We start from the raw sequence: 14,544 nt of genomic DNA, 5'->3' as shown, positions 1-14,544 counted from the left end.
TAATTATATTAAGCGTGCTTCCATAAATACAAAAAAAATTCAGGAAACAGCTCATCAAATATAAAATATTTGCGTATAGGGTTGCCATTCAAAGTTCCGAAAAGTCGAGAGATAGTAAAATTAATATCTAATTATATCACAGAATCATAATACTGTACGATATTTTTCGACGTTTTGTATGCCCAGTTTTTCCATAGTTAAAAATTTAATAATTATCCTTCAAATAATTTAAAATGAAAGCTGCTTAAAACGAGTGATTAAAACGATCTGAATGAAATAAATAATCCAAAATTTTTTAATTTATTGATGAATTTATGTTGATATCGGGAGTCGGGAGAAACTACACGATTTCTGGAATCTCCCGATCAAGTAATAATATTGATATGCAATAAACGTGCGTAATTTTTAGTAAATAATGTTTATCCTTAAAATTGAGTCAAGAATGATATTAATATATTATTTTACTTTTTTTACTTCTACGCAATTAATTTAAAAACTGCACACATAATAATGGAAGTTACATGATGTACATACAAACTTTTGATAATTTTACAAATGAAAAAAATTCTATATTAATATTTGTAATAAATTCGATTAATAAATGATAAAAATACATAAATATAATCAAATGATACAAAAATATTTTTAATCATATTAATATTATTTTATAATAGTAAAAAATATAAAAAATATATCTCTATTATTGTATAATTAAGAATGCAGGCCGATAATACCCGAAGTCTCTCAATAGAAATGGAGTCTTGTATCTAACATTCATATATGGTGTGGATTTAATAAATGATAGTTGAAATTACTCTAAAATATTGTGATTTTATTTAAAAAAATACAGTGTACGTACATTAATTATACAAAAAGACTATAATCAAAGGTTAGTAATGTGCATTATATTTATTAATTCTTTAAAAATTATTTAATATGATTATTGAAAAATAATAATAATCTATATAATATCGTATATAGTGGGTACAGTCCAAATGAAAATTAAATCATATAGAAAGTTTTTATTTACTAAAATTGTATAATATTCGTATAAATAAAATACGATACGTGTTCTTTTTATTAATAAATAATAATTATTGTATCAATTATATTGATTTTTATTAAATTTTTTTTAAAATAACTTCTAAAAACAATATGGCAATTTTAGTAAATAAAGGAGTGTTTATTTCCCCTCACCATGTTATATACTTATATAGTAAACATTATAAATGTTATATTAGATTTTTTTACAATAGTCAAACAACTTTTATGTATTTCTAACGGTGATTGTTTAAATGGTTGTGATTCTCGTATTTAATGTTCAGGTTGCTTAACATTTTAATACGGTCACTGACTAGGCTAAAATTACTTATTATGCTTCGGAAATAAAAAGACAATTTTATTATTTTAAGTAAATGCATTTTGTCCTAATTAGATTCTAATTAGATGACTTAAAATGCGTATCCTAGTGGTTGAAAACTGCTAGAAAAAAAAATTATTTTTTAAAAACACACCCTTATTTTCTATTTTGTGTATATACAGAGTCCTCTGCGATGTTTTGTAAAAGTTTTTACTTGGTAGACAAAACATTATATTTTCTTTTAGTTTATTAATGGGGCTTCATTAAATCTCATCGAGGACTATTTAAAATTCTAAATGTAAATTATTAGAATGTAGGTAGTTAGTTATTAGTTGAAATAAAAGTATTTTATCATATTAGTACCAAGGATATCTACAATACTAATTCTTATCAAAGAAGCCTTAACCTATGCAACTAGATAATGCACTCCTATGTACTATAAAATTGCAAGCTATATCGCGGTATAATTTTTGTTGAATATTAAAAATATTCCTCAAACTGTTACGCTTTACGAGTCTAAGACGATGAAGTAGTTAGAGTAAATAAACTTTTTCTTTTTCTGTTATCGTACCAAGAATTCCTGAATCTGGGAGTGGCTACGACAAGACTGTGATTTCATGATATAGTTCAAACTATGCATGTCTACAACAGATTCTGTTCGACTGCTCGATTGAAATTTACTTGGTTCAGTTGAGAAGGATAGTGAGTTATTAGAAAACATCGATTAAATCACCGCCTTAATAATTTGCAGATCTGAGAGATTCCTCTAGATAGAGTGTTTATGGAAAACGTAGCCATAGACTCCGGAAGAAAAACTGTGTGATTTCTACATTGACTCCAGACGACTCAGCCTCCGTGGCGAGTCTCAAGGGGGGCACAGAGGAATTTTAGGTCTAAGTGCTAGGTACCCGATTGAGTTACCTCTCTTATTGTTTATTATTAAACGGAGTAGAGCAAAAATCTTAAGGAGAGTGACGAGCCAGTAATTATTAATTTAAATGAATTTGACTGAATTTTTGTTTTATATAATATGTTTCGTTAACTGATCTAATTTCGTTAACTCATCTACTAATTAATTTTTTTTATTACTGGCAAGTCACCCTCCTTAAGTCTTTAAATTTCCGAGAGGAACAAAGATTATTCATACGGAATCATCTCCAGGCGAGTCCAACTTGCACTTGACCGCTTTTTCTTTAAGGAATTTTCCGTGTCAACTTCTCTAGCGACTGATAAGGCAGAGTAAAAGGGCAAAGTGCAAATTACCGTATGTTATAATCTATGTAGGTGATTAATCACCATAATATTAATGATTGAAAAATCTAATAAGATTCAATCGCAATTTTATAGAGTTTAATGGATAGTTCTAAAAGAATTTAAAAAAATTGTTTAAATCGGACAAAAAAAATCTTTTCTCTTTATTCAGGGTGCAATCTTAAAATGCAAAAAGCGCTCACACAAAAATCATAAATCATCATTATTTTTATTAAAAAAATATCTGAATGAAATGTAAATAATTTTTCAAAACTTAATTTTTGTTTATGAAGAGCACCATTTTTAGTAAACAGTTCAACTTCATCTTAATTCAATTCCATAAATTTTTTGGCTCCGTATTTTGAGTTTGATATTTTTAACGGATTGAAGTTTCCAACTATTATGCTATTCTATTTAACATTATGCAACGCTTTTTGTTAATTACAAAATAAATTTTAGCCACAGTTTATACAATTTTTGAAGTTTTATCATTTTATCAGAATATACCCATCTTATCTGTAACCAATAATAATGTATAATGTTATCAATTTTGAAAAATTATTTAATAATGTTTAGTGCTATTTCATTAATTAAATTATTTGTATTTGATTTACATTACATTACAAAATTGAGTTAATTTTAATTGATAAATTTTTATTGAGAATTTACACATCATTTCAATTATGTGTGATGGTCTTTTAAAAAGTAAACAGCAACAAAATTAAATATTGCAACCAGGCTTGCCAGATTGTTTCGTACAATAAACGAAAGATGACACCTTAACAAGTGAAAACAAACAATTGACTGAGTTAATTGTTGAAATACCATGTATAGTCAGTGTTGATTTCTTTATCACATTACATATACCAACATGTGACACATACATAACTGATAATCAAGTATAGTACATATTATAAAATTTCCGCCCTAATTGTCGCCCTCATGGGTAAACAGTGATGTTTACGAAAAAATGTTTCAAACTAAAGTTGTTTAATTTTTGATAAGGAACATTTTTTACATTTAAACTTTTATTCTATCTCTAACGGTTTACAAGATGGGTACTACGGACCAATGACCCCTATTACTGGCAAGTCACCCAGAATTCTGAAGTCCCTGCAGACAGACACTCTCAGTTTCCTACGGCTTGATTTCTTTTTAATGGCCATAAAACTAAAACTTAAAAATATTTTGACGTTTCAACTTAAGGTAGTACGAGCGCCAAGACAAGTTTAGACTTGTGGTTGAAATAAGTTGTACCTTGTTTTCAACTTTGATGATGAATTTTGTTATAACTCACTCATCAAAACTCTTAAACTTACTCATCAAAATTTAAAATATATATATTTTTTAATTTGTGTCCCCACTACCATACATTCTTAATTAGTCGGGCACAACGGGTTTTTTTTTGTTTTCAATAATTTATTAAGGTTATAACTTAAATAGTTTTTTTTTTTTTTTTTAATTTCCATAGACTAGTTTTAGAGAAATCTATGAAATATGCCTACTTTTAAAGTCCTTTAAGTATTTAAATAATCCTCCCTAAAATTTTCAGAATTGATTTAGACTTAGTCCAACTTCATGTGAAAAAAAATCAAGCCTTTTATCCAAAATTAACATAGCGCAAAAGAATTGTTTTTGATAATAGCCGAAATCAGAATCTGTTTCGACTTTAGTTTGTACTTTAGTAGAACAATCCATATCTGGACGTTACAAATGCGAGAATATAATAATTAAAATTACCCTTCGTAATACATTGGGTATATAAATAACAGTCAGTAACTCACTACTCACTTGTGACTTGAATTATTGCATTTATAGGAGTGCATTCATGTCACGAGAATGTGTAAAAATAACATTTAGATATAATTATATTGATATTGTGTAATACAATTTAGTTTTACTTGAGGGTAGGGTAGATTTATTACAACTTACAACTGCCATCCAATTTCAATCTGACTTTTTAAGCAAACTTATAAGGTAAAAAGCTTTGATTTTGTTGCAAATATGTACGATGTGACCTTGTAACTTATGCAGCTGGTGGTGGTTTGAAATGTATCACTTACCTTGTTTTCACTGTTACGGAAGATATAACCATCTTTCTCAGATATGTTACAGACTATTTACAGACTTGCAGTGTATCTTTATGCCTCCTCCTATGGTCTATAGTTTATCTGTAGAAAGTTAATTTTTATAAATTTAGATCAATTTCAATACTTGCATTTTTAATATTTTTTATCCAACAACAATATGCGAAAATTATCGGTAATGGGTACGGTTGTCACCTCAAAGTTCCGGGAAATAGTGAAATTAATCTAATTATATCACCGAATACTAATACTTTTTCATAATTAAAAACTTAAATATTTTAAAATAAAAGCTGCTCTAAAATGTCGAATTTACCTGAATATGAAATACATAATCAAAAAAAATTTTTATTTACTGAACTCAGGAGGATTTATGTTGAACACTCTTTTATTGCATATCAGAAGAAATGATTTAGCCATTTATTATCCGATGATCTTCCTATCATAATTAATAACCAATAAACTGAAAAAGTGGGCTATCAAAAATTTTCCGTGAAAGTAAACGCTTCGCTACCGAAAATAAAGAACTCATAAGTCTCAATGTCTAAAATTTAATAGTCAGCGCGGTTAAAAAGATTTCTGATAGACCTAAGTTAGTAACTCAGCCATGGACATAAAGAATGGACTACGCAATATGTCTCTTTTTTTCGTAAGTCTGTGCATAGACCAAAAGAAGAATCAACTTGGCCATTCTCTATGTCTGAGGAATAACACCTACTTTACTAGATATGAGGTAACTGAATTAGAGTATTAATCCTTCCTTTTGCAAAAAAAAGATTCGTAAAAAAATTCAGTTTTGAGCTTTCAATGAAAATATCTAATCAATCATTGAATTAAAACAAAGGGCGCAGGAGAGAAGCATTTGATTTCTGAAGTTCTTTCAGGTTAACGGTCCTGCGTTCGCTTCATTACCTGAATTGTTAAAAAAATTCATAATTTCACACTTGATCGATATAATTTGCATACTATTTTGGAGAAACGGTTACCAATTGGAAAATAACATATCCTAATAATGCATACACGTGTTTATTTTCACCACTAGATGGCTAACATAACTACTTAATATAAAGTAAATAATTCCAATATTATGATACTTTATAATAATAATAATTTTTAAAGTTAAGAGACATTTCAACTTCTTTTGATATTCTCAAATCTAGTCATGTCCGGCATCTAGCAGTGAAAATAAAAACGAAAATATGTATACATTACAATAATATAGATTTTTCCAATACATCTCCACAAAAAATCGATCCATCTAAAAAAATCAATTCCCGTTTTTTCAAAATTTCAAACAACGGTAAACGTCTATATAAGAATAAGTAGTATCCCTTTGACTGAAAGGCCTCTTGCATTTCGTTTGTGCAAGTTTCTTGGAAATTGAATTTTTCAAAGTGGCTCAATTTTTGTTTAATTAGTATAATATAAAAAAAAATCTAGTATTATAGTTAAATCCTAATATTCCATCTTTGTTTTTCACAAGCATGGTTATTTTATAAAACATATCCATAGACCATTTGAATAATGATAGCAAAACTTATTATATTTGCATGTTAACAAGAAGGATCGAATATCATGATATGCGTATAATTCTTACTTTTTCACACACTATATGGAATATATTATTATTATTGTAATACTGTTTTGTTTGTCGTTCAAGTGAAGCGAGTAGCGAGTAGCGAGCGAGTGAGCGAAAGGCGAACTTGGTTGGGCATAGCAACAAGCTTATGAATAATAATAATGTTATTTTATCATAATAAAAGATAACATATACTATTTTACACGTTATAAAATTTTATGTCTTTGTCACCCATGTGAATACTTATTAACTATCTTAAGTATTATTAAATTTCAGTGTAGCATTATAAAAATAATATAGGTATATTTTTTTGTCACTATTACTAATTTTATTAAATCTTTTATTTTGTAGTGAAAAAAATAATTTTACACGAGACAAAATTTCCTTAACAAGATAAAAATTCCGGTTATTTAATGAAAATTATCATTCAGAATTTATGGAATATACCTCATTTATTTATTTTGTATAATTTACTATCAAACTTATAAGGGATGTCCAAATTATTGACAAAATAAAAACAAGCTGTTTTTTCTCTACAGAATGAATTTATTTCTTGATATTTAACATTACAAAAAGTTTATTTAGAGAAAATTAATATTATTATTTTGAAACTTAAAAGTATTACTATATCTCAACCAATTTTAGAACAGTTTGCATTACAAAATTTCTATTTTAAGGTAGTTCAACGTGAAATGGCTTTCGTTAAGAATTCGATAAAATTAATTCAAGTATTCTTTATTTAATAAAAAAAGGAAATTTGTTCACAATCTGTGGACTAAGAACATTCAAAATGTGCATAATTAAGGTGTTTGTCTCCCTACAATATTGTAAAAAATGTTTCGGATTGTATACAAAATTGCAGTAAAATAATGAATAATTTCTAACTATACTGTACTATTTAACTGTTTGTTAAAATTATGTTAATATAGTTATTTCTTTTGAACCAACATAGTCCAACTATAGACGTTTCTTATCAACAACAAAATGTTTTAACTTTGCGTTATTATATCTCAACAATAAAACGGTCAATTATTTTGGTTTTTATTTTTTTAAATTCGAAACAAATATATCAAAGCTCGTTAGTTTTTGAAAAATATTTGACATTGAAGAACTTTTGCTCGGCACAAATTCAAAATTTGTGATTCGAAACATTTTACACTATTCATAGATGACGAAAATGAAATTTATAAAATACTCCAATTAAAAAAAAGGCTAAAATAACTGCTGGTTGCGCCAAAAATAAATTATAAATGAATAAGAATCATATCGATGACCACTTCCTGCAACCATCAATTGATAAAAATCCCACAAACAAATATTCCTGCCATTACCCAATAAATAACACCAGATAACACTATGTACACGTCGACGGAGGTATTTTGCGCAATGTTAGGTTTCATAACTAAAATTTTTTCTTTACAATTGTTTCCACATATTCTAGAATTTTTGAGCTAAAAGTAGGTACCTATAAAATAAAATAATATACTCATCAAATTAAAGGCAAGTTTTAAAAACACAAACTTTTACCAACATTTCAAACAGCTGAATCTTTGCGAAAAATATTCGGGTTGTACTGAGGGTTGAAAGGGTAAGAAATGTAATTCCTAAATTTTATATAAAGTTCAGAAGCGTAAACAAATTTTTTAAAGTTATTTTTACAGCAAATCTTCCAAGACCACTCGAAAGTTTTTCTTGAAAATGAGCTATAAAAAATTCTCTAACGGGCCTTTTTGGCCATGATATTTAGGTTAGGTCAGGTTAAATTGGCTGTCCATGAAGGACACACTTAGGCTGTAGAGCCCATTGTGATACCATATTGTATATGTGTCTCTCTTTTTGTTTTTGAGTAATAGTGATGACAGGTGGACAGACAGACAGACAACTGGAAATGGACTACTTAGGTGATTTTATGAACACCTATACCAAAATTTCGTTCATATACCTTTTCATATACATGGTATAAACATAAATAATAACACTTTTCGATTTTATTATCACTAGAATTTCATACTCAGGAAAAAAAATCTTTTTTACTTTTTCGACCAAAGTAACTAAGTTTCAAAATTCGGTTCAGAGCACTTCAGAAAAAGTATTATTATTATGACTTATTGACAAAATAATGAATAAAATGGATAGCTTTAAAGCAATATTAATTTGTTATCATATTTTAAAACAAATACATATTATGATTCTTAATGATTCCCCTATTAGCAAATGCATGCATACATGTGGTTGCTTAAGGTTCTCTCATTGTACTTAAATATATGTATTTGTAATTATTTTATTCCCAACTGTACTTTCTAAAAACTTATTTACCTTTTATGAATTAGTAAAGAGAAAATCATTGTATCTCTTTTACTATATACTTTTCTTTGTTTAGCATTTTGTCCTTGTAGTTTGTATTGAAAAATACTATCAATTTTAAAATAAGGATTATAATAGGTAGGTATTCTAAAAATTCAATAGGATTTACCTAAAATATTTTAAGGTAGTTATGCCTTTAGAGAAAATCAATCATCATAAATATAATTTAATATCCGATGAGTAAATCGGTAAAATATTATTTTATAAATCCTAAAACATTCAACCTTAAGACCCAAAAAGTTTAATAGCAATAAGATTTTTATTTTCTTAATAAGGGGAAATCGAAAGAATTATTTTCAATAAATTATTTTCTATCGGAAGAAAGTTATTCTATTAAAATAGTAAAAGTAGTAAGAGGGAAAATTTAATTTTCCCATAATTTTCCTGTGTACTTATATGAAATATACATCACGGTATATAAGTTTAGTCCCAAGCTTGTAAAGCTTAGAAATATTGATGATACGAACAAAATTTTGGTATTCGTTGTGTGCGTAGTCATGGTAGGGATAATAAAATCGATGCCAGCGCTTTAAGTGAAAAATTTTGGAGATAAAGTGGGCTGTTATGACTAATTTGCAATTATTTACATGTTAATGATATAGAAACTGTCAAATTAAAATGATTGAAAAACACTAATTAATTAAACTTAATGCATTAAAAATTGTGAAAATAAGAAATCAAATTGTACAAATATTATTTTTCAAATGTTAATTATCGTAATTATTTATTTAAATTTGTGAAACAAGAATATTAAATTTTAAATGTAAGTTTTCAATGCAATCCACACAATTATATATGCATCCATTAATTCTATAATTAAAGTAGTGTATCGTTGTCATGGAAACGAAATTCACGCTCGGAGCGAATAGAATCAACTAATTAGTCCATTTTTATAGCGTGCTCAGTACATAAAAAGTGAATTTGAGTTTGTAAAAAAGCAACATAGGTCAATTAAGTCTTGGGTGCGTAGGACCCATCTTCTAAACCGTAAGAGATAGAACAAAAGTTTGAATACAAAAAATGTTCCTTATAAAAAAATAAACAACTTTTGTCTTAAACATTTTTTCGTAAACATCACTGTTTACTCGTAGCGGGACAAATTAGGACAATGCTTAGGACGTAAAAAGTGAGGGCGAGTTCGTAAATGAGCAACATATTGGGTCTTGTAAACCGTTAGAGATAGAAAAGTTTGAATGTAAAAAATGTTCCTTAAAAAAAATAAAACAACTTTTGTTTGGAACATTTTTTCGTAAACATCACTGTTTACCTGTGAGGGCGTAAATTAAGCGCAAATTGTATAGTATGTATTATATGGGAATATCAGTTATGTATGTGTGACATGTGTGTGTGTGTAATGTGACAGTGTAATCAACACTGTCTATACATGGTATTTCAACAAATAACTCGGTCAATTGTATTTTAATTATCTTGCTTCCAGACGAACAGACAGACAACCGGAAATGGACTGATTAGGTGATTTTATGAACACCACTATTTACAAACTTGGTACTAAACTTAGTATACCTTGATATATTTTATATAATATACATGGTATAATATTTATTCTAACGAAAATATAAGAAAGAAAGTATTCTTGATAGTAGGATGTTGTTGATTTTTTAACGGGTTGTTTTCGGTTACACATAAATGGATAACAATGATCGTTAAAGAAATAATATTTTTAGCTGATGAATGTGAAAAATAAAATTTTATGCTAATTAATTATTCACAATTTTTAGTTTTTTTTTTTTTTTTAATTTAAATAAAATATATTTTATTAAATAATCAATATTTCTAATTATTATAATTTTATTGTATTAAATTGAATTATTTGCAAAGATATATAAAATGATTTATAAACAACTCAGCAGAAATATGATCGTTTTTGTTATTTATTAGTAAAAGATGACAATAATTTCGTACCTATTGATTTAAATATTATTATTTAATAATATTATTATGTACGATGCAATTTATTTATGTAAATTAAATACAATTACAGTCAAAACAGATAACGGCGTAACGTGTAATCGCAAATCGGCGAGATGGCAATATCTATAACAACAATCGGATAAAACGATTAATCGAGGCAATAAAACCAAAAAAAACAGTCTGACCCAGGGATCGATTTCTCGACAGTTGATTTTTATGAATTAGAATAGATGACAAAATTTTAGCTTAAAAAGGCGAATTTTTTTTTCAAACACTTATATATATCGAAAACGGTGAGGTTTAGTGAAAATTGCCAAGAGTCAAAAAAATGCTTAGAATCGTCCAAAATATAATATCTAATAGCTTTCAAATTAAATTTTTGGTCGAAACCACAAAATAATCTTTATTTTCGTCAATAACGAGTTTTCGGCGAATTTTTTTCTTCAAATTTAAAAATTTCAACTCGGTCAAATGCCTTATTTCCTCGACTAGATATAAAAGGTCGGTTACAACGGCCAAAAATTTTATGAATTAAACAGTATTTTGGCATAAATATATACTTAGCCAATAAAATCAAAGACAATTATGACCTGCATTCCTCTTTGTACGCCCATGAATGTCGAATATGTTACTAGAGGTTTATTTAGTGGCCCTTTGACTAAAATTGCTCTTCTCCAAACAAAAATTAAACTCCGGCTGATAAAAGACAAGTTTGAAAACCAAAGGGTGGGGTCTTTACGCTTTCATTTTTCATCGGATAAGTGTGATTTTTAGTGAAAAAATCACAAAATTAACTACTGGTGATATTTCTCTCATAAGATTATTATAACATTTCGATAAAATGGATATTTCGCTTGCCGACACCTTTCAATGTCGTCATAGCTTATTTTGACTGTATTACAACTTTGATCAAACATACAACTATTATTATTATCTTACGAACCATTTATTTATTTATTTACGTAACTTATGGGACCATTTATTTATTAATAAATAATATTTTTATATGATTTTTTTTTAAATAAATTATTATTGTTTGCTGCAAAAGACATTTTTATATTTTGTTGTCTATATCTATACAACATTTGTATGTTATATATGTGTATGTAAGTATGTGTGTATTTACGATTTTATATCAATGTTAGTACAATGTTTTAAAGGTATCTACTAGGGTTGTAAATACACGTATTAAAAAAACTAATCTATTGGTAATCCGGGAGCGAACCGCAAAATCTTTTGTCTCATCGGTAAACCTCTTTCCTGTTTGTCGCCTTATTAGCTCAGTTGGTTAAGGCGTAACCAATTCCGTTCGCGGTATGCTTAGGGTAGCGGATTCGATTCCCGCCGTCGTAACAAAAATTAATTTAATTAATAGTTGTGATGGGCTGGTGTAGTGCATGATATATGCATGACGGATGTGCACTCAGCTTCTGAAATTGAGGAGCTGATAAATGAAATTATCGGCGGAAAGGTGGTAAAACACAATGGTATCCCAATGGGCTCTATAGCCTCAGTGTGTCCTTCGTGCACAGCCAATATAACCTAACCTAAACCTCTTGTTTGCAACTGTGACAACCCAATGAGACTGGTTGCAAAAATGAGGAAGGGGCAATTTTCAATGCAAAATATATCAGGCCTTAGTCGAAAAACTTTGACTACCTTTAGTTTTTTTTTTTTTGCGGTACCATTTTGGATCATCAGGTAGCCGGATAATTTTCATGTAAAATTATAGCTTTCAATCTGGCTTTCTAGAAAAAATAGGTTATTAGGCCAAATCAATTAGAAAAGTTAGGCAACCCCTATACATAGTATGCATGAATTTGTATATTCCGTTATTTACGATATGAGCATTTATTACATTTAAAAAAAGTTTAGACGGAATTAGATATGAAAATTTAAGTGCTAAGTAGAATGTCAATATATTATTACGAAACAAATTATTAATTTAAATGAAAATATATTATGCGTAAAATTTATAATACAAATGCATAAACACTTGCGGAAGAAAAGTGACTAGTCATAGACAACTTTTATAATTTTGTGTTTCTTAGAACACTGAAAACTCTAAAAAATCGTGCAAAATAAACCAGATTTGTTGAGAATGGCTTTAAGTTACTGTTTTCAAACAATTATATATTTATTTGTAAACCGACTTCATAAAAATGGAGGAAGTTATTCGACTGTTTACGTGATTACTACGGCAATTATGAATTGATTTTGCTGATTCTTTTTTTGTTTGGTAGATCCTACTTCAGAGGTAGTCCCATATAAAATATCATTAACCTCCTTCAAAAAAGGGTAAATTTTATATGGGAACACTTCTGACGTATTACATACCAAACAAAAGAAGAATCAGCAAAATCAATTTATAATTAGTGGGAGTAATCGCGTAACAAGTATGCAAAAACAAACAGTTGAATAACTTCTTCCCGTTTTTTTGAAGTTGATTAAAAAATAAATATACAATTGTCTGAATATAATAATCTAATTCTCGACATATCTGGTTTCATTTGCGCGCTCTTTTAGAACGATCAAAAATGCCATAAAAGTTTTAGATCTTATCTGACCAGAAAAACTTTGATTGCAAATATCTTCAAAACTATTTGAAATAAAAAATTTTTTCATTAAATTTAACCATATTTTTGTCTACAAAGTGGTTAATTTCAGTTATGTATATAAAGATAAAGAGACTTCATTTATCGATTGAAAAAGATAATAATTTTATTTAATTACCAGTTTTCGTGAATTAGTTTTTGATTTTAATAACAATTAAAAATAAAATTTAAATTATTGCGTTTAGCTAATAAATTGGAAAACCCTTGTTTATTTATACTGTATTAAACTCTAGCGCACCTGCTGTGCGCAAGTCGGAGGAATAGATGTTTGGGCCTCCATACCTCTTCTCTGTCCCCCCTTACCGTGCCGTGTGCTACTTTATTGCCACGTAAACCAGCGATCAATATTTTAATACCAAATTTAAAATTTGTAAGACTGTCATATTAAATATATTTCATCACATAATTTTTAAGTAAATACTCTAAAAATTAGTAGAAAATAGTTGGATAAATAAATTTTCATAAAAAAAATTTTAATTTGCAAAATATAATTTTCATATAAAATAATATTTACAAAATGTATGTACGACGCGGTGAATGTGTTCGTCAAACATACTACTTTATTTTTACTGGTTGTTAACTTCGTTAATCTTCGTTACGCCTTCCATTACTGAAATGTAAGTGGAATCTTTTGACGAAATTTCATTGTTTTTAATCAATTTTAAGGTATTTTTTACAATAAAATTTCTTAATTAACAAATATAAATATGTGATCAATTATTATTTTTATAATTTGTGTAAATTTATATGTTCATATAAGTAAAATCTGTGTTTTTAAATTTTTGTTATTACTTCGGTTATTTTCGTTTTTGTTTGCTTGTATGTTTCTTCAGTGTAAAATTATTTTCTATGTTCTTGTACTATTTACGAATGTCGTATTTATAAATTAAAATAATGTGTTTTCAAAAAAAATTATTATTACAATTTTGGTAAATTTTAACCTACTTTAATATATTTTATTACCAAATTTTCATGTGATACTATTAATTTTAAGTGTTTACTTAAGTTTATGATTATTTAAAAAAATTATCAAAATTTTTTTTTTTAAACTAATATTTTTTTTCTTTTATTTTCTAGATCTCCGCGTGGGCAGACTGACATGGAGCACTAGCCACACAATGAGTGAGGCAATAAAAGCCAGTAAGAATAGACCCGCGCGCTTCTCCGAGCCATCTCGAGTATTTACCTCCCACGTACAAAATATAAAGGTAAATATATCAAGAAAAAGTATAACCTTTTTTAACTTAATTTTATTATAATAAAACTATGGTAAAAACTCAAATTTTGAGTTTTAGTGTCGTTTATAAACTAGGGTTAATGCTTATTCTCGAAAGACTCTTAGAAAAGAAGAGTTACTTA

The 14,544-nt window shown here is 27.6% G+C and overlaps 1 protein-coding gene across 6 annotated transcripts in view; it reads left to right on the top strand.

Annotated features, from left to right (window-relative positions):
* Positions 1-758: 758 nt before the first annotated feature.
* Positions 759-14,544, top strand: part of LOC123296720 (protein Gawky) — a 28,358-nt gene continuing 14,572 nt past the window's right edge. For 5 of the 6 annotated variants that reach the window (XM_044878326.1, XM_044878325.1, XM_044878324.1 and 2 more), the window contains exons 1-2: positions 13,649-13,802; positions 14,263-14,393. In XM_044878326.1, coding sequence (XP_044734261.1) covers positions 14,304-14,393 — 90 coding nt within the window. In that variant the 5' untranslated portion in view covers positions 13,649-13,802; positions 14,263-14,303. Of the gene's footprint in view, positions 890-13,648; positions 13,803-14,262; positions 14,394-14,544 lie in introns of those variants that run through there. The other variant, XM_044878323.1, reaches the window with a different exon arrangement.

The sequence above is a fragment of the Chrysoperla carnea genome, chromosome 3 (assembly GCF_905475395.1).
Source record: "Chrysoperla carnea chromosome 3, inChrCarn1.1, whole genome shotgun sequence".
In the NCBI taxonomy this organism is placed as follows: domain Eukaryota; kingdom Metazoa; phylum Arthropoda; class Insecta; order Neuroptera; family Chrysopidae; genus Chrysoperla; species Chrysoperla carnea.
The sequence above is the reverse complement of the archived record's forward strand: the minus strand, read 5'-3'. Positions and strand labels throughout refer to the sequence as shown.